At 45.3% G+C, this 21,878-nt stretch overlaps 1 protein-coding gene across 6 annotated transcripts in view; it reads left to right on the top strand.

Annotated features, from left to right (window-relative positions):
* RREB1 (ras responsive element binding protein 1) overlaps window positions 1-21,878 on the top strand; it is a 124,611-nt gene that overhangs the window by 70,643 nt on the left and 32,090 nt on the right. For all 6 annotated transcript variants that reach the window (XM_082754005.1, XM_082754007.1, XM_082754009.1 and 3 more), the window contains 2 exons: window positions 11,383-11,527; window positions 12,688-12,824. In XM_082754005.1, the coding sequence (XP_082610131.1) occupies window positions 11,383-11,527; window positions 12,688-12,824 (282 nt within the window). The remainder of the gene's footprint in view (window positions 1-11,382; window positions 11,528-12,687; window positions 12,825-21,878) is intronic.

The raw sequence follows: 21,878 nt of genomic DNA, 5'->3' as shown, positions 1-21,878 counted from the left end.
AATTCTTGAGCGGGGATAACTAACACAAAGGACTAATTTCTGCTTCTGGTAATTGATAACTGTAGCTGTAGGAGACAAGTGAGATGTGATACCTGTTCTGGTTTTCTTTGCGGTTAAAAAATATTCCTTATGTTTTCACTAATACATTTTGTAAATAAAGGTGGGGAAACGGATGGAGAGAAATGTTTTTGGTCTCTCCTGTCAGCAGATATGTCCAGAGTAAATGTTGGGTACCCTGCTGGGACCTCCATGTTAAAAAAAGAAAGAAAGAAAAGGTCAGGACTTTTCAACAGCAGTGTATAGCAGGAGTCTGTTTCTCTGTGTCTTTGATAAGAATTGGAGGAACAAAGTAATTTTAATAGTACCAGGCAGAAACTTTTGTCTGTCTCACTGTTGCTGAGTAGATTGGCCATCTTTGTAAAGATTTTACATAAACCATTATTTAATTCACATGATACATAAATAGGATGCTCAAAAAAAAAAACCCACCATGGATATCTTCAGCTGTAAGTGACCCTAAAGGAGCTCTTGTGTCACAGTACCACTGTGAGCCCTTGGAGCTGTAAGGAGATGCCATGATTTCAGATGTGTTGAGCACTGCTTGCAGCCTTGGACAGTATCCCCCTTCAGTTATCATTAAAGAACAGCAAAGGAAGTTAACACAAAAACACTAATGCTGAGATCTGATTAGAATCAAGCAAAGCAAGGAAGTGCAGAGTTAAGATTTATATGCTGACCTTAATTAGCTCCATTGTTCTTGAGAACCAAAGCGTACACAATGAGGAACATTATACTTGCATCTCCACAGCTCTTCGGTACCTAAACATAAGAACCACTTCCGTGAGCTTTTCAGCCCCAGATTTTGTGTGTGTGCGTGTCCTTTAATTAATACCTAAATCTGAGCTTGCACCTTGTAAGGTTGTGGGTTTTTACGGTTTGGTTTTCTGCAGGCAAAGTGGGGACGCTCTGCCCTCAGTGGTCACTTCAGGTTTTGGGTATGAATCGTGCCGAGGGGAAGGTGGTCCGACATTGCTGGGTACTAACACCCTCCTCACAGGCAGTAACATAAATCTCCGTGTAACAGAGTGTATTCAGCATAGCTTAGTGCTGCTTTGTTACCCGTGTCACAGCTCAAATGAGCACAAGCCACTTGACAGATTAGACGCTAGTCGCAGAGCACATGGCTGCGGTGACCTTGATCTTTCAGCGTATGTACCCTTTCAGGAACATCACCTCCTCTAAAGGTTTAGTATTCCTGGGGATGTTACTTCCCCTTCTCACCTTGGAAGAGCCACAAAATAAATACAAGCTTTAACTTTGCAAGCACTAGAAAATCCAGGTGATCTTTGCAGCCAGTTGAGGGGCTGTTAGTCCTTTGCCATGAGCCTGACATTGTAGCGTGTCTTGTGGATATGTTGGCTCTCAAGGTTAACAAGCAGCGTGTCCGGATGGCATTCTGGTTTGTCTTCTAGGTCTGTAGTTCACTGTGGGCAATTCTGTGTAGAAAATGCTGGTTGCTGAGAAAGTTTGCTGGGAAAGTTTGTCTGTTAGGGAAATCTTTGCTTAGCCTGTTGTGCGTGCATGTCAGAAATGCTTGCCTTGCTGCCCTAATGAGCGCGTGTTGAATGTTGTCTGAAGAGACTCCTGGGCCACGTACCAAAGAGAAGGAGGAAAAAGTCTATCTCAAACTGCATTTGTGGTTGCTGTCGTTCCACCTTTAATGTGTCTTCCAGCTTTACCTTTTCTCCCCCCAGTATCTAACCTGCTCGACCTGTTCTAGTTCAGCATGCTGCAACCAGCACACTGTAGTATGTGCCCCCTCTCGGGGTCAGCGGGTTTATTTTGCCTTTCTCTTGTCTCCCCTTTTAAAAATAAGCTCTTCATTCACTGGGGCCTTTCACTCATGTTTTTGAGCTGTGATGTTCACCTGCACGATGCACAGCTTCAGAAAAAAAAGAAAGAAAAAAAAAAAAAAGGTCTATAAAGCAGTAGCACCATGGTGCAGCTGGTGAATACCACCCAGAGTACAAGCGCTGCTTTCTCTTTCTTGAGGGCATCAATAGGTGTGCTGACTTTGTCAGGCTGCTCCCTTAGCTGAAGTTTTCTGAACAGTCTCGGTGATTTTTAGTAATTCCTCAGCGCCAGCACTCCAGTGCATTGTGTGGAAAGATGTCGTCAAGCAGAGGAGGTGTGCAGCTTCTGTGTGGGCCCAGCATCCTGAACTCCCCATGTCCTGCTGCAGTTTCTGCTGCCTCCTGTAAAGTAGCAGAAGTCGTGCAGGGACTGCAGTTTCCAGCGACTCTGCTGGACTAAAGCAGAGCCGTGGAACGAGACGAGAAACCTTTTCCTGGTGCTGTGTGTGAGATCACCGCTGGTGAGGAAGGAGGACCACATGTTCAGGAACAGGAGAGGAAATGGCCTGAACACGTGAAGCCGGGCCTGCTAGGATGCCGTCTGCAGCGCTGGCAGGAGTTTGCACAACTTGTGTGTGCAGCGATAACCCTGGCTTCCTTGCCCCTCGAGTCACTTGGTGACTGCAGATATCAGGGTTATGTGGAGACCCTGCTTTAACGAAGATGTGCTTGTTATCTGGCACAGCTTCCTTGTTTGCAGGCCTGCGTGTGAGGGGGGAGGTACTGGGCTCCATCTGCGCAGCATCCCCAGCATGGCTGTGGCCCTGTGGCCGTCTGTTTTTTCCTCCTTGAGCTGTGTGACGCAGCAAGTTGTTCTCTGCTCTGTGCCATCGGGATTGCTCAACACTGGAGTGTGACAGGGCAGCAACTGCACGAGGGCTCTGCCTGGTTCTGGGAAGTAGCTGAGGCTAATGTTTGCTTGGTTGTTAAAAGGGTGCGGTGTCGGGGGAGGCAGGACGTACCTGGGACTTCTTCAGCCTTGCTTGCTGTTACGGATAAGACCTTCTGACATCCCTTCTCTATTTTTTTTTTTTTTCTCTCTGATTTTTTTCCCTGATGCTAAAATTTAAAACAGCTTCAGTTGTCCTTACCATCTAGTCACACTTGTTTTACTGTGAACTTTAAAATCAATTCTGAATTTATTGATAAGCCTTTTATACCATGATAACTAAAGGAAGTGCCTGAAAACCACAAATTTCCAAAAAGATGAAAGAAAACAGCAGTTCAGAATGTCCCAGGCCAGGTTTTTCATACACTTTGAAAGCCTTTTTCCTGCTTAGTTTTACTGTTGTTAATAAACTTTTGTCTCCAAGCTTAAAGAAGCATGGGGGCCGCAGAGGGATGTTGTTTAATACTTATTAAAGAGTTTCTTACGGCTTAGAAGTCTCCATGCAGTATTTGGCAATGTTAATTTAGGTCTGCTCTGAATTTAATGCAGACTGCAGGCAGGCAGTTTGGTGAAGTGATACTGGGAAGCTCAGACTGTATTTCTCGCCTCTTTTGCCCTCCCTTCTGCAAGGTTTGATGCAGTCGGCAAATGAATACTTTCTTTTGCTGTCCTTTGGTAAGCTTTGCTTTGGAGGCATGTTTTGAATCACTTCCCTGTCACAGCATCATCAGGCAAATATTTGTCTCCCTTTTTTTCCTTTGAGGTGTTCTGACAGCACTTCTGGTAGAGAGAACAGGAGTGACTTTGAGCCAAGCTGGGAATGCAGTTGTATCAATCCCAGCCTGTTACAACTTGCTGATTCTGCGTCGCAAGTAGTTGCTTAAATATCTGTGAATACAGCATAATTATTCAGAAATGGTACCTCCCCCCCACTTTTTGGATTTGTAGATCAGTATCTTTCCTCTCAGTCACGCTTGCAACTTGCCTTTATTCGGCAGCAAAGGAAAAATTTTATTCCAGGATAAAAATACAAAATACTTTGTGTGCATGTACGTGTATCATATGTCTTTAGGTGTCACGTACTGGCAGCTGTATGGCACTGGTTAACTTTGCAGGCCAGCCTGGTAGTGCTGCAAGAGGTTTCTAGTCTGTTGTTTGAACCCAGTCACAGGTGGCTTTTGCCACTCTGGTGCTCCCAGGTAGTCTGGGCGGATCTAAATAATTACGCTTGTGTCACCCAAATGATGCTGCCTGCCACCCCGCTGAAAGGCTGGTTTTGCTGTGCCTCATGTCGCAGGGAGATGGACAGGCCCAGCAGCCCGCACTGGGCTTGGAGGGACACTGGGGGCACGTCTGCATGGCAGCACGTGGCTGCAGACACACGGCCAAAGTGAGTCAGTGCTTCCCCACCTGGTCCTCCCGGGACCTGTCTGCCCTGCCCGGGCTTTTCAGTGGAATCGTCTGCATTGCCATGGCGCTCAGCAGCTGAGCCCTGGAGATTGCGGGCTGTTCCCTTCGCCACAGGTTAGCATCCGTCACTGGCTAAGACTAGGCTGTTTGGTGGGGCTTGAAATCTGTTTTGAGATTGGTGTAAGAAAGCGTTTCCCAAGTAGTTGAGTTTTTTGTGTTGTCACGCCTCTCAATTTGCTGTGAAGTGTGCTTGTGTGGCTTAGGGCTTTTGGGATCATTTTTGTAATTTTGAGGATAAAAGTAGCAAAGGAGCCAAGGAGAAGAAAAACAGAAACTCATCCAAGTACAGATCAGGTTTGATTTGCAAAATTACCTGCATCTTTCTGGTTCCTGTGATTACAACTGGCAAGGGCTGAGTGAATTGCTCTCTTAAGTGGCTGCTGTTTGTAATTAGCACTGGAAATACATTGTCGATACAGATTCTGTACATGTTTTAACGAACAAACAACTGACTAAACTCTTTAACCCAAGGGTATAATGTTACTGTACTTTTGACTTAAGTTCCAGTCATATTCACGAGACACTAAGGAGAGGGTTAGCAGAAGTGTATTAAGTGATTGCTCCAAAAAATGCTGCTGCTTCACTTTCTGTTTGTTTAAGATTCATTTCCCATGCATGTCAAATAGCAGAAGCTTTGAAGCATAGTCCCTTGTGTTTTGCTACATTTCTGGACCATTTGGGCTGAAGTAAGATTTGTTAAGCAGAACAAAGCAACAGTGACAAAGCTGAGATGACATAGAAATTTCTCAGAGGAGACATTAGCAGTGTAATTTTGAAGGCTGCCTTCTCTCGCTCTCTGAGACTTTTTTCATTTTGTGGGGTCCAAATAACATCATGGTCCAATTTGCATCCTGTGTGCACACATCCTGCGCTCTTGTTGGTCCTGATATGGTGACACAAAGTTGAAACTTAGATAAAGCAAATGTTTGTTTGTTTGTTTGTTTGTTTTTAAACAGAAAGTTGCTCACATATTTAATGTTAGGTATGTTCTTTACTGCAGATTACTGAAAATATATATTTTTTGATTCTTCAGAAATTTTACTGTTATTTGAAAGTAGTAATGTAAGTGAAAAATCTCAGGGTAGAAAACAGTGGAAGAAGTAAAGCAATTGTATCAACCAAATCATGCGTAGGGAATCTGACCAGCTCAGTCCTTCCCAGACTAGCCTGGTGAACTTGAGGAACTCTACTTTGGGAAAAAAATAATACAGTAGTATATTTTCAATAAGGTAAAGCCTAAAAAGCATTATTTTTTATTTTCATTCTGTGAGTGTCTTCAGATAAGTATCAGATGTGTGAGAATCATCCCCTAGATTTTGATACCAGACTGCTCAGAAATCACAAGGGAGATGAGGAACAGCAATATGCAATTCAGTAGAGTATAGGGTACATCTAGTGGTAAAGTGGAGAAACTTAGAATAATATGTGGGATATGAAGCCAGAACCTGAACTTGATACTGTCAGATGATCTCTCTGGACTGATAATGCCCAGATTCATTGGCCTCCCCACTGTGTTTTCACAGAAGTGGAGATGTGAGGGAGGAGGAGGGTGTTTGTACATGCACTGGATCCTGTGCTCAAGAATTAATCTTGATTTAGATGCTGGGACTTTCCCAACCGGGCCCCAGTGAAATTGCTTGCTGCTCCCCCTCTGGACATGCTGCTCCTTCTAATCAGACCTACCTGGCATAAACCTCTTGACTGAAAGCCAGCAGTGCTTGTGCTGCCATGGTTATAAGGGAGAGGCTTTAACCCTGGACCCTGCTCAGAGGCTGTAGACCCACCCTTTTGTTCCACACCTTCCTTTTGCCTGGGCCTCTGGGGCAGGCATGCCCTTTTTCAGGGATGTGGAGCACATCGGCAGCCACGGAAACCTGGGGCGCACGGATGGTGCGGTTTTGCTCCCCAGAGACAGAGGTGAGGGATTCCCACACAAGCTGAGGCAGAGGGATGCTTCCTCCCCAAGAGCCAAAGTGGTGCTGCTCGGGTTATCTGCATGCAAAGCAGGAGCTCCTGGTTTTGTTCATAATTCAGCGGGACCCGGAGCTGGGAGCAGCTGTGTTGTGCAGTTGCCTCTTTCAGGATGCTTTGACTCCTGGTTCTAGCCTTGAGCCAGCCAGTCAAAACCTTCCCACGTTCTGGTTTTGGCACTGGAGATGTGGGCTGCCCTGTTTCGAGACCTCCAGAAAGCTTATATGATCAACATGCAAATCCCCTCTGCATTAAGAAAATGCAGCAACCCTTTTTGGAGACGCAGTAAAGATGGGGATGTGACCAATAGAAACTGCGTATCAGTTCAGTAGGGCACATGCTTCCCCCCCTCCCCGTGAGTCACCTCCCTTAGGCACTGATCCAACACCATCCAAGGAGAGAAAAAGGAGTAGGGCACTTGAGTTCTGCATTTGTTTGTTTTCACAAAAGTCTCTTCTTCAGTGAAAAGCAGTGAAGTATTCGCTTGCCACTGTTCTGGTCCAATGTTCACCCTTCTGAAATCACGCTCTGCACTGTGCTGTTGGGACAAAGACTTACTGCCCATTTGTTTTTGGCTTTGTTTGTTTTGCTTTTTTTTTTTTTTTTTTTTTTTTAGAAAAAAAAGAGCAGAAGTGAGGGGAATTCTTGTGCACTATCATCTTGGTCATTCTGTTCACGTGATGCTTGGGGGAAGAGGAAAGCTGTGGCACAAGAGGGGAAGCGGAAGGTGATTCTCCCAGGGAGGATGGAATTTTTCAGCTGCAGTGAAGCAGTTGAAAAATGTGGTTTTGTTGTGAGGGCCGACTGGCACACAGTCATAGCTCAGTTGGATCCTCTTGGCTCACCTGTGAAATTCTTTTTGTGAGGGGGAGGAAAGAGATTATGAGGAGAGCATTTTCACGTACAGCTGTGCTGTGAAAAGCAGAGCATGTAGTAAGTTATCTGCATTTTTTGCATAGCAATTCTTAAACGTTAAGAGTTCAGATCAGAGGTGGATCAGACCTTGTTTGGAAAATACTTAATTTCCTCTTGCCGTTTCAGGGCTATTCTTTGCAAATTCTTCTGGCTCTGTGTCTGGACTCATTCTAAATAGAGATCTATCACTTGCTTGGAGAGTTTAATCAAAGCCAACTAGCACATAGCGCTCAGAATCCTCGCTGGTATTAAGCACAGATTTTTGTCTCCTTCATTTCATCTTGTGAATCATGGTTGCATTTTAGTGTTGCACGCCACAGAACTTGTCCAAGTGTGTGTGACCTACCTGCGTGCTGGGGGGACTGATAACCACTGCATGCAGTGCAGTTTTCAGGACTCTGCGCCATCCTGAGCTTGTCTGCTGCTCGTGGGCTGCCCTGTAGGATGGCTCACAGCTACATTTCATTGATGTAAATTAGAAAAAAAGCAAAGTTCCCTCAGCTCTCCTGAGCCGAGGTAGTGGTCACTTCAGAGATGCTGGCAAGTGTTATTGTAAGCTGGTTCTGTGGCTGAACATGAGCATTTCCGTGCATGTCCTTATTTTGCCCTTCTTTTTTTTCCTCACTTAAAGTGTTGAATGTTTATCTTTATTTTTTAGAATTTATGAATGTCATATCATTTTTCTTTGTCACTGTAGATTCTGAAAGCCAGGCTGACTTATGAGCTGGACTTTCGCGTTTGAAGTATGCCAGTGTTGTCAGGCCAAAATATGTTGTTATAGTCACAATGGGAAAATAACTTCTAAGCACAGCTTTGTTCCTGTTCTTCTGGTGTCTTGGCAGGCTAAACAGTGAGGTCGAGCATTTTCAGTGTTACATGTAAGATCTAATCAAGGCAAACTCTTCTAAAGGAGAATAAGGCAACACTTCCCCCCCTCCCCCCCCTTAGTTAGGAAACTTTTAAAGTAAAAGGAGCCTTGGTGAAGGGAACATCTAACTTTAAAAGAAAGTCTGTGGATGTGACTTGGCATCTTCTGCAGTTCAACCTAAGTTGGGTGATAAATGTTTTCTTGAGGCAGAATGACATCCATGTTGCAAGGTAAAAGAGGGAGATGAAGATTGTGTCTATCCTTTGTACTGCTCAGCTTTATCTTCACGCTTATCTTGGGTTGTAGCTCTAGTAATCTTTTTCCTCTCCACCCTTGACTCGATGTAGTGAAACTTGCTTAACCTGTCAAAGGAATAAACCTGCTTGCTGTAATGAAGAGGACAGGTTGCAACTCTCCTTGAGAACTCTGGAACCTGTTGCTTTGGTTTCAGATTTTTCTTTTTCCTTAATGATTGGATGCAGGGAGCTATCACGGTGTCTGTGATATTTGACCTACACAGTAAAAGTCAAAGGTGCAGTCAGGGTGTCTTCCTGTTTATAGCTCAATAGCTCAGGCTGCTTCCTCTCAAATATGCAAAGCTGAAACATGAAGGGATTACCGTATTCCCTGCTGGGGGTATGGATTCTGCTCATGCTTTTCGGGCATGGCAAAAGCGTGCATGGGAATGCAGGCAGGAGAACTGCAGGCTGGGGACAGCTGGTGACTTCAGCGCCAGGTGTAGTAGCAAAGCCCTGTCGCTGCGGTGCTGCACCCACATTAACAAGCCCTGCCTTATTAGCATGCATTATATTGCAAACACAGGTGGACTGCTTCTGGGACTTGCAGGAGCCGGTGTATTAGCATGGATTGTGTCAAGCCGGCCGGAGGTGCCAGGCTGGACTGGCACTCACCTGGAGGTCTCCACAGTTTCTCCTGTTGGTACACCCTGGATGTGCCATTGCACCCCTCTCACGTAGGAGCAGCTCTGTTGAAACAGGCAGAGTTAAGCAGATGGATGAACAGCAGGGAAAATAGCTCAGCCCTGAGGAAGCTGTTTTGCATGGGTAGCTACTAAACAGAAGTTCTGTATACTTGATACCAACAGAAAGAGACTTGGAAAGAAAATAGAAACAAAAAGTCCCACGCTTTAGGTATAGCAGTTTGTTGTTGTTTGTTTTCTAAGTGAATGTGATTTAGCTCGACTGCTTTCACTCTCTACCTCTGTGAAAAGTTACTGGCCAAGTAATACTAGCTAGGTGTCAGCCAGGCTGCCAGAAGGGTGAGCGTGCAGGCTGTCTGTCTGTTTGGCTGGCTGGCTCTGTCTGGGGGGACAGGCACATGCAAAAGGGAGATCTCATCAAAACTAGAAAGCACTCTTTACCAAAAAAAATAAAATTAAAAAAAAAGGGCCAACAGACCACCTTCTGCATTTTGCTGTGCCTCTGGAATTGGATCCTTTGTTTTTGGCTGGTCGTTCCCAGTTTCTTTCCAGGTTTATCTGTAACCACTGCAGGCAGCTCTTGCTACCCAGCCGGCTGCACACATCTGCACACAGATGCTCTCTTCTTCTGGAGCCTCCCACACTGTGACCAACACATGTCACCAGCATCCATCCCCTGGTTATGTGACTGGTGAGGGTTACCAGGGGGCTCAGTCTGGTCCACCAAAAGGCTGGGAGCTGAAAGCTGTCAGCATCTTACCAGCCATGTTAATCTTGCAGTGGTTCTGATACATCCGGAGCTTTTGAATGCTGGCTGTTCCTACATAACACCCTCAGAAGCCCGGGTGTAGTTTGAGACAGTAATTTAGTTGGCTTTATCTAAACGTTCACAGATTGTGAAAGGAAACAAATAAAAAGCATTGTGCTGGGAGACAGTCATCCCAGCAGCTTCTGCCCGTGGGTCAGTTTGGTCCAGTGTGCTATCTTGCAGCATCATGCCCTTGGCATTCAAAACTAAAATTGATTTTATGTCATAACACCCAAGCAGTTATGAGGACATATGAGACTCGTTTAGATTACAACATTCTCTCATGTTTGAACATGATAGCGTGCAGTCAAGTGAAATGGCACCGTCCTGAGCTGAGTTGGTGGTGTGACTTCTGAAGGAGCGTGCCCAAATGCCATTAACATTGTCTCCCTTGTGCTGCTTTGAAGTCAGTCACACAGACAAAGGACACCTCTCTCCTACACTCCTATTTCTAACTATTAGAAGTGAGAATTTCCATTGCATATAGGAAGGTAGGAGCCTCAGTTAGATTATTTTTGAAAGCACTTGAGTACAGAAAATTTAAGGCCCAAGGCCCTACATCTGTTTTTTAAAAAAGCACTAGTTAAGCTTTGAGTACTCCGAAGAAGAAATGCAGGAGTAATACCTGTCATCTAACTGGGCGAGAGTACCTTCCTTGGGCTGCAAACACAGCAGACTGTGGGGCAAGTGGGTCAGGTGTGCAGATATTCGTGAGATTCCTTCCTGAGCCACTTCCTCCCTCGAGTTTATACACAGCATCAGAGAACCAAAGAGATGCACTAGATGTCTCTCGGTCAGTCTGCTGGGGTTTAGAGACCCATCCTGCAGTGACGGTACTTGTAACCTGGGGGAAGGATGGGTGGCTCTGTGGAATCTTTTTTCCCTTTTTCAGTGCCTCTGTGATAAGAAATAGTCATGGTCCTGGGGACAGGGGCTTGTGAACACATTTTGGCAATACTGAATTTCTCAAGCCACACCTGCTGCAGCTAAACAGTGTTAGCAGATATATCCTGACTTCACATTTGCAGCTGAAATCTGATTTTGGGGTGCGCCAGTATTCTGTGTTAAGGCTGAGAAGGAAATAGGAGTGCATTTAAGTGTCGTTCTGACACTGGGGCATACTGATGCAATTTGGGGTACGGTCCGAAGCAGCAAAAAGGAGAGCCAGCTGAAGACAGGGCATTTCTTTTGCATTGAGAAAAGTAGGTGCTGAACTGCAGGCTCTTACTTGCTTGACCACCACCAGACTGCGGCCAGATGTGTGGATCACTGCGTGGCTTTGGGCAGAAGCAGGGCCTCACGGGTGATGGGGGAGAGATGCGTTGCTCCTGGGGCCAGGCGGTATCGGGGTGAGAGCCGTCCTGTGGGCTGGGGCACGGGGACAGATGCTGGGCTCTATGCCCACCACCCCGCACGCTCAGGGGCGCAGTAAAGAGCCCATGCTGGATCGCGCCCCAGCTGCCTTTCAGAAGCACGATGCAGTTTGTGGGATCTCTGCCGCGATCCTTTAAAGGCAAACCTTGGAGGAGTGTTGGCACTAAAATTTACGCGGACTTCCCGTCCCAATTATTTGCCCGCTGACAGTGTCGTCTTCCCCCTCCTGCTCAGGCACATGAAGATTCATGAGAAGGATCCAAACAGCACAGCGAGCACAACTCCCCCGTCTCCGCTGAAGCGCAGGCGATTGTCTTCGAAACGGAAACTTAGTCAAGATGCTGAGATGGACAGAGAGGAGAGGACGCCTGCAAAAAAGGTTCTTTACCAGGCATGCAGCGAAAGGCTTTCCTGGCTGCCTCCTAAACTTCCAGCTGCTGTGTTCATGCAGTCGGCATGGGAATAGTTAAATTTGGTCTTTGTTACAGCCCTGTACATTTTAAGATACCATGTTTTTCCTTTGTCGTCAGCACTGTTGTCTGAAATCAACAATGAATTTCTAATTTCAGAGACTGAAATAATTCCTTTTTTTTTTTTTCTATGCTGTTTATAAATTTCTGGTTTGCTTATGATTTGTATTAGCTGATGTTGGATGAGAAGAGGATGAACTATTCTTCTGCTACCATAGATTTTCCCCTATTTTTTCCCTTGTTTAATTATTAGTATTCTTGCAGGATAGTGATTGGAACTTTAAAAAAGAAACAGTGTTTACTTCAAAAGCTGAAAAAACTTAAGTGCATTTTTGTTTTGGTCTGGAGAAAAAAAATGTATAGCGTGTTTCCCTTCTGCAGTAGCATAATCCTGCATTATTTGAGTTGCAAGAGCAACCAGAAAATATTTATTTGAAGGCTAGACATTTCCATTAGAGTTTTGTTTATGAAATATTTTATTGCATTTCAGTCATTTATACAAAATGTATGGTGACTGCCAAACTTAACTCAACCCTTTCCACTTACAATCTCTAAATGGCGAACTAGTAGCAGCTCCATTTAGCTCAGTATCCCCTTGTTCCTGTGCAAGCTTTCTCCCTGTAATCAGAAGAGGGCTATAGAAAACATGCAGAAGTTCATTGCTTTTCCATGGACCACTTGAGTTAGCAGTTGGCAGTATTTCAGTGGCATAAATAATTTAGTCTGACAGCTCGCCTGGCTTTCTGAAGGGGGAGGAATGCTAGTTCAGTGGTATATAAACATAGGGGTTTATAAGTTGTTCCCATCACAGTTTCTCATTAGAACTGATATATCCGTGACTTAGCTGCACGCTTCATCTCTTGCTGAGCCTCCTTTTCTGTTGCGCGTATTCTCACATGTGCCTCTCACCCTCTTGCTGCTCCCAAAATGAGCCATTTCTGGTCACCTGCAGCAGAGTTGCAGGTGAAGCCCGCTGCTTTGTTTTTGAGAGGAGGACTTTGAATGGACTGCATATTGGGTTTGTTGCTTAAAATTCACTCTAGTGAGTTTTTTTTTCCTGTCTCTGAAGGTCGTCGAAGATGGTCAGTCAGGTGAAGGGGATAAGAAGGACGACGACGTTTATCACTGTCCAGTGTGTTTCAAAGATTTTTTTTGCAAGTATGCGCTAGAGTCCCACATGGAGACACATCCAGATAACTCGCTGAGGTAAGAAATGGGCCTGAGAGCATTTCTGGTCACCAGATGGTCTGAGAGAGCTTGCTGGGAAGGGGAGAGACCCAGGCGTCATTCAGACCTCTGCACTGTTAACTGTCCCCTGTTGTGATTTTGAGCTGTTTTTTAAACCCTTCTGCCTCATCTTATGTCACAAGGGTGTTGGAAGGCTTAATTTTTGGGGGGTAATTTTTTTTTTTTTTTAATACAGAAAATCTGCCAGTTAATAGCTGGGAATGTATTTAGAGGAAATTAAAGCACCCTTCCTCCCCTCCAAACTCATCACAGTTGTTATGTGAAACTGTAAAATGCCGCCATCGCAAAATTTTAACAAGTTAAACTAAAGATGGTTAAAATAAAAGTGTTCAGGTAACAAACCTATGACATTTTTCTTCTTGAGGAAAAGAAGACTGGATATAAAAGTTTTGTTGTTTGTCGTGGGAGTGAGTGAAGATAGATGAGTTTCTGGTTCCAAACTTTTTGTAAAATGTATTATGCTTTTCTGCCTGTTGAGGTTAGGGAATGTTTTGGATTTTGGCTTAAATCAGCATCTCTTAACAAGGAAAAATTAGTTATTAGTTGTCTGGGAAGGTGTTTCAGTTTAGTGTTTTCATTCAAGTAATTGCTCCTGGGACTTCTGATACTTTTTTATTTCCTGTTTTTTACCATAGAAAAAAGTAGAGCCAGATACATGAAGATATAAAAGAGGTATTCCAAGTCTAGTTTAAACACGTAGAAAAGCTGCTATTTTATGAAACCAGATTATCCATTTGCAGAAGCTTGTCAGTGTTTTGGGCGTATTTTAGGACACTGGACTCTCCAGTGATCTTTCCAGAAGGTTGCAAAATTCAACATCTTGAAGTGTCAACATTCTTTCCTGAACACTTTGCCTTAGTACGATGGGATGGAGCAGACCTGAGGTTAACTTTTTTTTTTTTTTTTTTTTAATCAGAAAGCCTTGGTAAATAAGTGCAAAACCATTTTTTAAACAGGCATTGTATGTATTGTAATTAACAGGGAAGGGATTTTAAAAGCTGTTTCTTAAACTTAGTCCAGCAAATAGTAGATATTTAAATGAAGTTCACTGTTTCTGAAGTAAATCAAGTAAATTTTCATTGCAGGGCAAAACTAAAACAGTTGTTATTTAACCCCCACTGAAGAGTCAAGTGTATGGCAAAATTATCTCAGACACATTTTAGAGAAAATGGCTGTATTACTAGGCTTAACCTGATGTTAGCCTCACTTTAAAGCTTCCATGAAGATACAACCTCGTTGCTAGGCCATATGCCATGAAGCTGAGTGGAGAGGTGGGTTCTGGCTTTGTGTGTTGGATAAAAGATAACAGAAGAGATGCCCTTCTAGCCTGGCAGCTTTACAGTCTGCTGCTGCAAGGCAGAAAGACACCGGCTGTGCAAACAGTGCTGTTCGTCTTCATGCAACTCTTCTGCTGGGATTGGGAGACTTGCTTTTCGGGAACTTTCTCCTGACATGGATTTTGTTACCCCTAGCTGTGTTGAGCAACAAAGGCTAGAATGTGTCCCTAAATCAAAGCCACGACTGTCGGTGTTGATAGTCAGGCTCTGTGGGCAACAGTTAAGGGTGGTGCTGGGATGCTGATCTTTATGGGCTTGTCTAGATGCTGGTAATGTTTTTTTTTGTCAAATGTTTGGTTTAGCAATTTAAGACATTTCAGTGGAGATAGGACAAGACAAGGAAGCCAGGATTTCCCCTGATCAGCTAACGTACTCAGATGCAGCTTGCCCTGTCTATCTGGCTTAAAACACACCTTTTGTCCTGGTCTAGACAAGTCAAATGACACTGTCTGCTTGGCCCAACCTAGCAGAAAATCCTCTGGTAAGCAGTCAGGGCTGCTGTTAAGGTGACTCTTTCATCCCACAGAAGATGGGTTAAATCCTAGGCAGGCATGGGCTGCAATTCCCTGGTTCTGAGCTCTGCAAGACTGTAGGATTCAACAAAATACGCCAAATGTGGTGTGCCATTCTCAGCCCTGAGTTAGTGTGACTGAAATGATTCCTCTTGTGAGGCTTAGGGTTGTTTTTTTGAGTGAAAGAGATGAAGAAAACAAAAAACATGTTGCTAGAATAACAGAGCAGGAGGCATGTGTGTATGGGTGTGTTTGTGGCTGGGGAGCAAACTGCAAAGTGTTAGAAGGCATTCATCAAATCCTGGTGCTTCCTTATTGTAGAAGACAAGGAGGAAGAACTCTGCTTAAACAAATTTCAAACAAACAAAAAAGCATACCGCCTGTGTTATGAGCAAAGGGCAGAGAGCAGAACATGCCCGGTCTCCTTTTATTGCCAGTATTGTAAAATTAGAGTCACTTGATCAGGACTTCTGCGAGGCAGGTATCAGGTGTGCATCCCACAGCCAGATGCTCTGGGTCTGGCAGCTGGTTTGCGGCTACGGCCGTAGGTAGCCCAGCACAAACTGTTGTGTCACGGCCAAAAAATAAGCCGTGCTCTGTCAGCCTAGCCGTGCCTTTCCTGCTTGGACCACAGGGCAAACATCCTCTCTCCCCGAGCGGGGCATCCGTCTGTCCCTGTGGAGAAGCAGGAAAGGTAGGGCTGTCTGGCAGCCCCTGGGTGGGTGTGTGAGCAGCTAATTCACGGGGTGGGCCCGTACCCTTCCAGAGACCGTCAAATGAACAACCGGGAATCGCAGGGTTAGCTGTTCAAAGGCGGATGAAAAGACATCCCGCATTGTCCTCCCGAGGAGGGCTTTTTCATGTAAAGCCCCGAGCTGGGAGCACCTCATTGTTTACTCGCAGCAGAATAAACAATGCTTAATCCATCGATTGTGTCAGAGAGGCTCCCGCTTGGGAGAGTCTCTCTCGATTATGTAAAATCCCAAATCGGGCATCTTTGTCTCCTAATTACGGTAAGAAGTGCCCTGCTCCAGGGAGCGAGAATAGGGCCCTTTGTCCCACAGACAGCGGGCTGCAGCACTGCATATCCTGCGCGCATTACCCCCCGGCCAGCCTCTGTCCCTTTGAAGCCCTGGGACCCGCACCCCAATTAGTGACACCAACTGGTCCCGGCGAGGCTGCCTGCATCCCTGTTAGCCAGGGGGAGCCGCACAGCGGTGCTTTCTGAGCCTCCCTACCTGGATTATTTAAAGCCGACAGCCATTTCCCTGCAGCCGGGGCCTCAGGACACCGTCTATTTTGGTGAGTTTGTATCTGAGCGTCGATATAATTAGCAGGGCGCTGAAACGCCGGGCAGCCAGTAGGGAAAATGAGAAACCTCGCGGAGCGGGGTAACTTCTCTGGAAACTTTTGTGGCTGAGGGTTGCTGTCAAACATGGTAATGTGCTTGTAAAGGTCGCCTGACAGGCAGCGCTGAGCACCATCAGCAGCCCGAGCGAAGGAGACGTGAGGATTTCCTGGGGAGAAGCCTCTCGAGGCGCTATGTGAGGTTTCTCTTCTTTCCCTTGGCAAGTACAATGGAACAGGCTTAAAGTAAAACGTGTGGCTTTTAAAAAAGTACATACACTGAAAAATTCCTCCGTTGGGTTTCTCTGTAACCAGAGCATACCCTTTTCATTTCCTCTCTCTCTCCTCCAGGAGGCTTCTTACAGTACTCTCTGTACCAGCAGCTGAGGTTTTTTTTAATTTTCCTTCCTCAGCAGCAAGGAGACATTTACGCTGCTCCTTGTGGCTGTGCATCTTTCCGCGGAGAGGAGGAGGGAGGTGGTGATAACATGGCAGTTCCCACCTTTCACAGAGGCATGTTTCAACATTAGCTCTCAGCAAGGACAGATTGTACAGTTTGAAATGTGGTAAAAGCCTGTGTCTTAATGAGCGCTAGGTGGACTTTTTGATCACACTCTGTTAAGTGTGGTGTTGCTTACAATAACAGGATTTGTTTCTGCTGACTTTTTTTTATAGGAACCAAGCAGACAGGAAAAGAAAAAAAAAAAAGACATTGCAGGGTGTGAAAGACACTGCCTGCCTCAGTCACTGAGCTGACCTAGAGACCAGTACCAGTAGATGCCTGTTGCCATGAATGGATTCAGGGTAGATGAAGTTTTCTGACCTTTTACAGAGCATGTCCAAACAGTGATATGATCTATTAAGCTCCGTAGCTTGCCAAATCCCAGGCATATTTTCACAAGAACAGCAAAAGCAGTTCTCTTGCTCCAGGGTAATGTACTTCTGTAAAACTTCCAAGCAAAGAACCAACAGCCATTCACAGTCTACCTTGTTCTTCAAACTAGCCTACCCAAGTTTTGCTGAAACTTGTAAAGTCAGATTGGCTGGAGGTGAACACCCCCATAGAAAGCTGTTGTTTTGAACAGTTAGATCAGTAAAAGATACAGCAACAGAGCAGCTCAGGACCTGGAATGAAAAGTGTCAGGACACCCTGACCATTGGAGTTTGTTGTCATCTGCCTGCAGTTTTGCCAGGGTAACCGCTGTGAGCTCAAGTTTCTGAAAACACTCCCAGGTAGGAAATGCTGCTGTGGTGGCCTGGTGTAACATGGCTTTGCTCAGAAGGAAGGTGTATAACTTCAGTGCTCTGAGAATGGTCTCCTTGACTCTGTGGGTAAATTGTTTCATGAGATGTTGCATGGAGCTTGTGATTCAGTCAGTCTCGTCACCAGGCTCCCCCCTTTGCCAGCACACCGCTGTTCTTCAGCGCATGGTGTCAGGTGGTCGGATGGTACTTGTCCTGCACCCCAATACTAGCCATTTTAGCTAATGCACATGAGCAGCCTATTTTAAGTAAAGTCAAAACCAAGTGGATTTTGAGTCAAAATTATTCCAGGTACTTAGAATGTTACATGTTCATTGCCCAGTTACCGTTCTTCACAGTGGTTCTCTACTTTGGTTTTGGGGAGATAAAATACCCAGGAAAATAAAACACTTATTTTAAAGTGTACTGAGATTATTATTTCATTCTTTGCCAGCAGTAGAAAAGACTAGTACAAGACTGAGTTGTGTACAGAGCAGCAATGTGACTGAGTAAAAGTACATTGTACAGGATGTAAAAACAAACAAACAAAAAAACACCCCCCCAAAAAAAACACCAGAAAAAGCCCCTTAAGTTTCATTCCTGTTTTTGCCAATGCCTACTTAAGCAACTTTAGGAATTCACTTTCTCTCCTTATGTAGTACAGAATAATCCTGCTGACTTCAATTTTGTGAAACACATTGCTTTCTACACACAGTCATCATTTTGTAGGAAGGGGGTGTTAGTGACACTGAAAAATTAAGAGTGAATGTGTTTGAAAACCAAATGTTGTATGCAATTTTTATTATTTGTGAGCCAAAACTACAGGTTTGTGGTGAGAAGAGAATTTTCTTCCTAGTAGTTGACATCACTGTTACTGGAAGCAACTTTGAGCATGAATGACAAGTAGTCTTCATGTGGCATTGTGAAATACCATACTTTTCCATCTTGATCACAAGCATTGGTGTGTGCATAGATAAGTCTCATTTGTTGTTTGCACTTCAAAATATGAAACTTGAGCTCTTACTATGCTGCTGGATAATTCTGAGGTTGTTGTAACCTGCACAGCTGTTGAATACAGAGAAAGAGAGAGAGGGGATGCTCTAGCATGGACGTGTCATGGACTCCTTGACCTTTGGTTTTGGCACTCTGTAGCCCTGACACTTCCCTTCTTAGTCATTGCTTTAGGTTCTACCAGCAAGGATAATTTATGTAGGAATGTTTGCTAGAGTTACCAAGTGCTAACTGCTCCAAGACTTCTTATAACCAAGGACAGAGACACAAGGGTCAGTTGTGTGGCATTGCCAGCTGGGCCAACTCTCCTGTGCTCAGAAAGCTGCTTGCTTGCTTGGTACCTGGCTGAGAAAAACTAGGAACTGAATCCTGATCTCTGTTCCAAGCATATTCAGTGCAGGAGCAACTCCATGAGCCAGCTGTTGGCAATAAAATCCAGCTCTGGTAAATAGTGGGATCAAAAATATGGCATGGTACGATGCAACTCTTAATGCCCATAAGGCAAAGGAGGGGGTGTGCAGGAAAGCTGGTGAGTGCATCCTTTTACTGAGCAAATAAAAAGGGGAAGTAAAATCTGTGGGTTGAGCATCTGTCTGTATGCTGTCTTGCAAAAGCAGACCAGAATTGCATTTTAAGTACTTTCTGAAGTTTCTGCTCAGAAGAGAGAGATGGGAACCATCTGAAGAGCTGCGCAAGTCCGGCTCCATCCCAGAAGTGGTCAGCTCACACCACGGAGCTCATTGTGCCACAGGACTGGGAGTCCAGAGCAGCCGGGTAAAAATACCAGATAGTGAATGGACACAAGGAGTGACGCTCTCATGTGAAGCTGTGTGGTGTGTCACATGGTGGTGAATATCTTAGCTCGGTTACCAGAATAGAAAGTGGGTAAAATGCAAAGCTGACTGCAGAGGAAAGCTTCTCGTAAAAGGGAATACAGGAGGGAAAGAGGGCTGAGCCAAAGTGGGTTATTAGCATGCCTGTCTGGTCCCGATGACCAGGGTTTGTTTATACGCACACTCTCTCCAAGTACTGGCTGCTGCTTATTGTGTTAACAGTCATGTCTGCGTGCTGAGCATAGCTTACCTGTGAATGTAGATAAGGGCAAGTGTGTTCAGTCCAGATTCGGCTGCACCCATTTGTGAGCCCTGTTGTCACCAGTCGATGGTTGTAGGATAGCCAAGTGCCTGTAGATGTGTTTCTTCTTACGTGACTTGGTGAGGAGCGTTAGTTTTATTTTTTAAAAGCCTGTTGGGCATGCACAGACAGTTCATTACAGTGTTAGGGAAAAGTGAGATCTTTTTTTCTGATTTGTCTTTGCTCACACACAAAGGAAGTCGAAAGATGTCGCAGATGGATATTTGTGCCAAAAATGCCTTCTTTCTAAACCGTCTGGTGGTCGACCCCACTTGAGGAGCTCTGGCAGTGGGAGTCACAACACCCCAGGACTGGTGCTGGGACTGGTGCTGGCTGGTGCTGCGGCATGCTGACAGGTCTCTGAAGCACGGCAGCACCACGCTTCATACCGGGCCCACATCGGCTCCTGCGCGATACTTTTCTCGCCTGGACCAAAGCGTGGCTGCAGGAATGCGCACAGTGTTGGGCATCCCCCTATAAATAGAAGGCCTGGCAGGGTGGTTTCAGCTTTTGCTACAGCCAGGCATGGCTTCTCTGGGGGAGAGGATGAAAGGGAGATACGGGATATGCTGGGAGCAAAGTCAGACGCACAGTGGGGAGGCAGGAGATAGGACAAGTTAAAATAAGTCCCTCCTTCATGGGAGGCAGCAAGCCCTGCAGTTGCGGTCCCCTGTGCACCTCTTGGGAGCTGGCTCCCTGTGCTGTCATGCAAACCCCATAGCACAGACCTGCAGCAGGGTTCCAGCGGGGTTTGCCCCTGCTCTGTGCTGGCAGGAGGGAGGAAGAGTTGTGGGGCGAGGAGGAGGTGGGGGAGCAGCAAATCCCTCGGGGCTGGACACGCTGTGATGCTGGGGGGGACCCGCAGGGATCCCTGGGAGGGAGGCAGGAGCAGCGTTCACAGCGCTGCTGCTTTTCCATCACTCATCTGCAGCAAGTGGGGGAGATTAGTGCAGCTGCTGGATGTTGTTTCCCAGGGCCCTGGGTGTGGAGGCCAGGAAGGGTTTTTCATCCAAAAAGAGATGAGTATCTGGACCTGGGTGGAGTTGCACGGGAGCAGAAACCAATTTGCTCTCTCTCATCTCCCTCCCCTTGCCTTGCCCCAAAAGAAGTGAGAGAGAAGTAAAGAAACCTTTCTCCTGAAGGGGAATACATCTGTAACCTGACATTTGAAAGCCCTTATGTGCTTAAAACCATCCCTTCTCCACCCCCATGCTCCTCATCAGTCTCCTCTGCAGCGCTTTGCTGGCGGTGGCGAGGCTGGGAGGCTGCTCCCATCCGTGGGGCAGGCAGCAGGCAGCTGGAGGCAGTTGCCCACCCTTCTCTCATGCCTACTTGTAGGCACATCCCTCCATGGATGGGAGCCTAGCTGTGTTCATTTTCGGTCAGGGTAGAGTTTCCTTTGCTCATAAGGAGAGCTGCGCTAATGTGAGGCAGAAAGGAGAATAATATACAACGAGGGTGGAAATTGATTTAGGGTGCCTATTAGAGATTTAAGAGGGAGGAGTTAGGTGATTTAACAACCTAACTGTGTATTAATGACTTCTGTCTCAGGATATGTTTCATCCTTGCTTTGTTTTCCTTGCTTCTGTTTGTGGCAGTTGCTAACGAGCAGAGTCAGGAAAGGAAAAAGAGGTACCAAGCTTTTTATTTTAGATAAGGCCTAGAAGTTTATTTGGTTTTACTTGTTAATGCCCACAAAGTGTGCAACGCAGTGTTAGTGAGCTATATGGGTGAAGACTACAGGTTTTGGTCTACTCATGAATGTTTTCAGATACCTAAGTACAAGAACACTACAGAGCACTTTTCCCACAAGTCTCAGATGAAGCTGAGTGTGCTACGTGTTTAATACCTTGGTGAGAATGATGGATATAACTATTTGGCGTTTGAATCTTGACTACTGAAATGCAAAATCTGTAAGGATCAAATTAAAAGCCTTTGCTATTTGACCGCATCACCCGTGATAAAAACCAGGGCTGATGAATTTTGCTTAAAATTTGTCATTTGTCTCTACATCTCCTTTCTAAAATGTCTTTCCTTTTCCTAAAAAAAAAAAAAAAAAAAAGCAAGCTACTATTTTCATTGCTGGCAAATTGGAATTGGCCGAGAGGGGAGTGTAATGCAAGGCAACAGGCATTACTTATGTAAACTTTTCTTGCATAGGTGCCGCTTGTCCTAAGTGTAGCAAATCCTGGCTTGCCTCTTGAACAAGCTGCACAAAGGATTGACTATTTCTTAAAGCATGTTAAAATGCTTTTATATCCTAATTAGCATTACAGATTTCAAGAATATTAATTTATTTTAATGGAAAGCTTTTTAATGGTGTGTTTTTACATAGAAGCTTTGTCTGCATTTTCAAAAAAAAAAAAAGTGCAACAGTGTAGTAATAATTAAACAGACTCGCCTGGTGTGATACGTGGACTGAGCACCAA

The sequence above is a fragment of the Aythya marila genome, assembly GCF_965140915.1.
Source record: "Aythya marila genome assembly, chromosome: 2".
Taxonomy (NCBI): domain Eukaryota; kingdom Metazoa; phylum Chordata; class Aves; order Anseriformes; family Anatidae; genus Aythya; species Aythya marila.
Note: the sequence above shows the minus strand (reverse complement) of the source record. Positions and strands in the feature narration are given on the sequence as shown.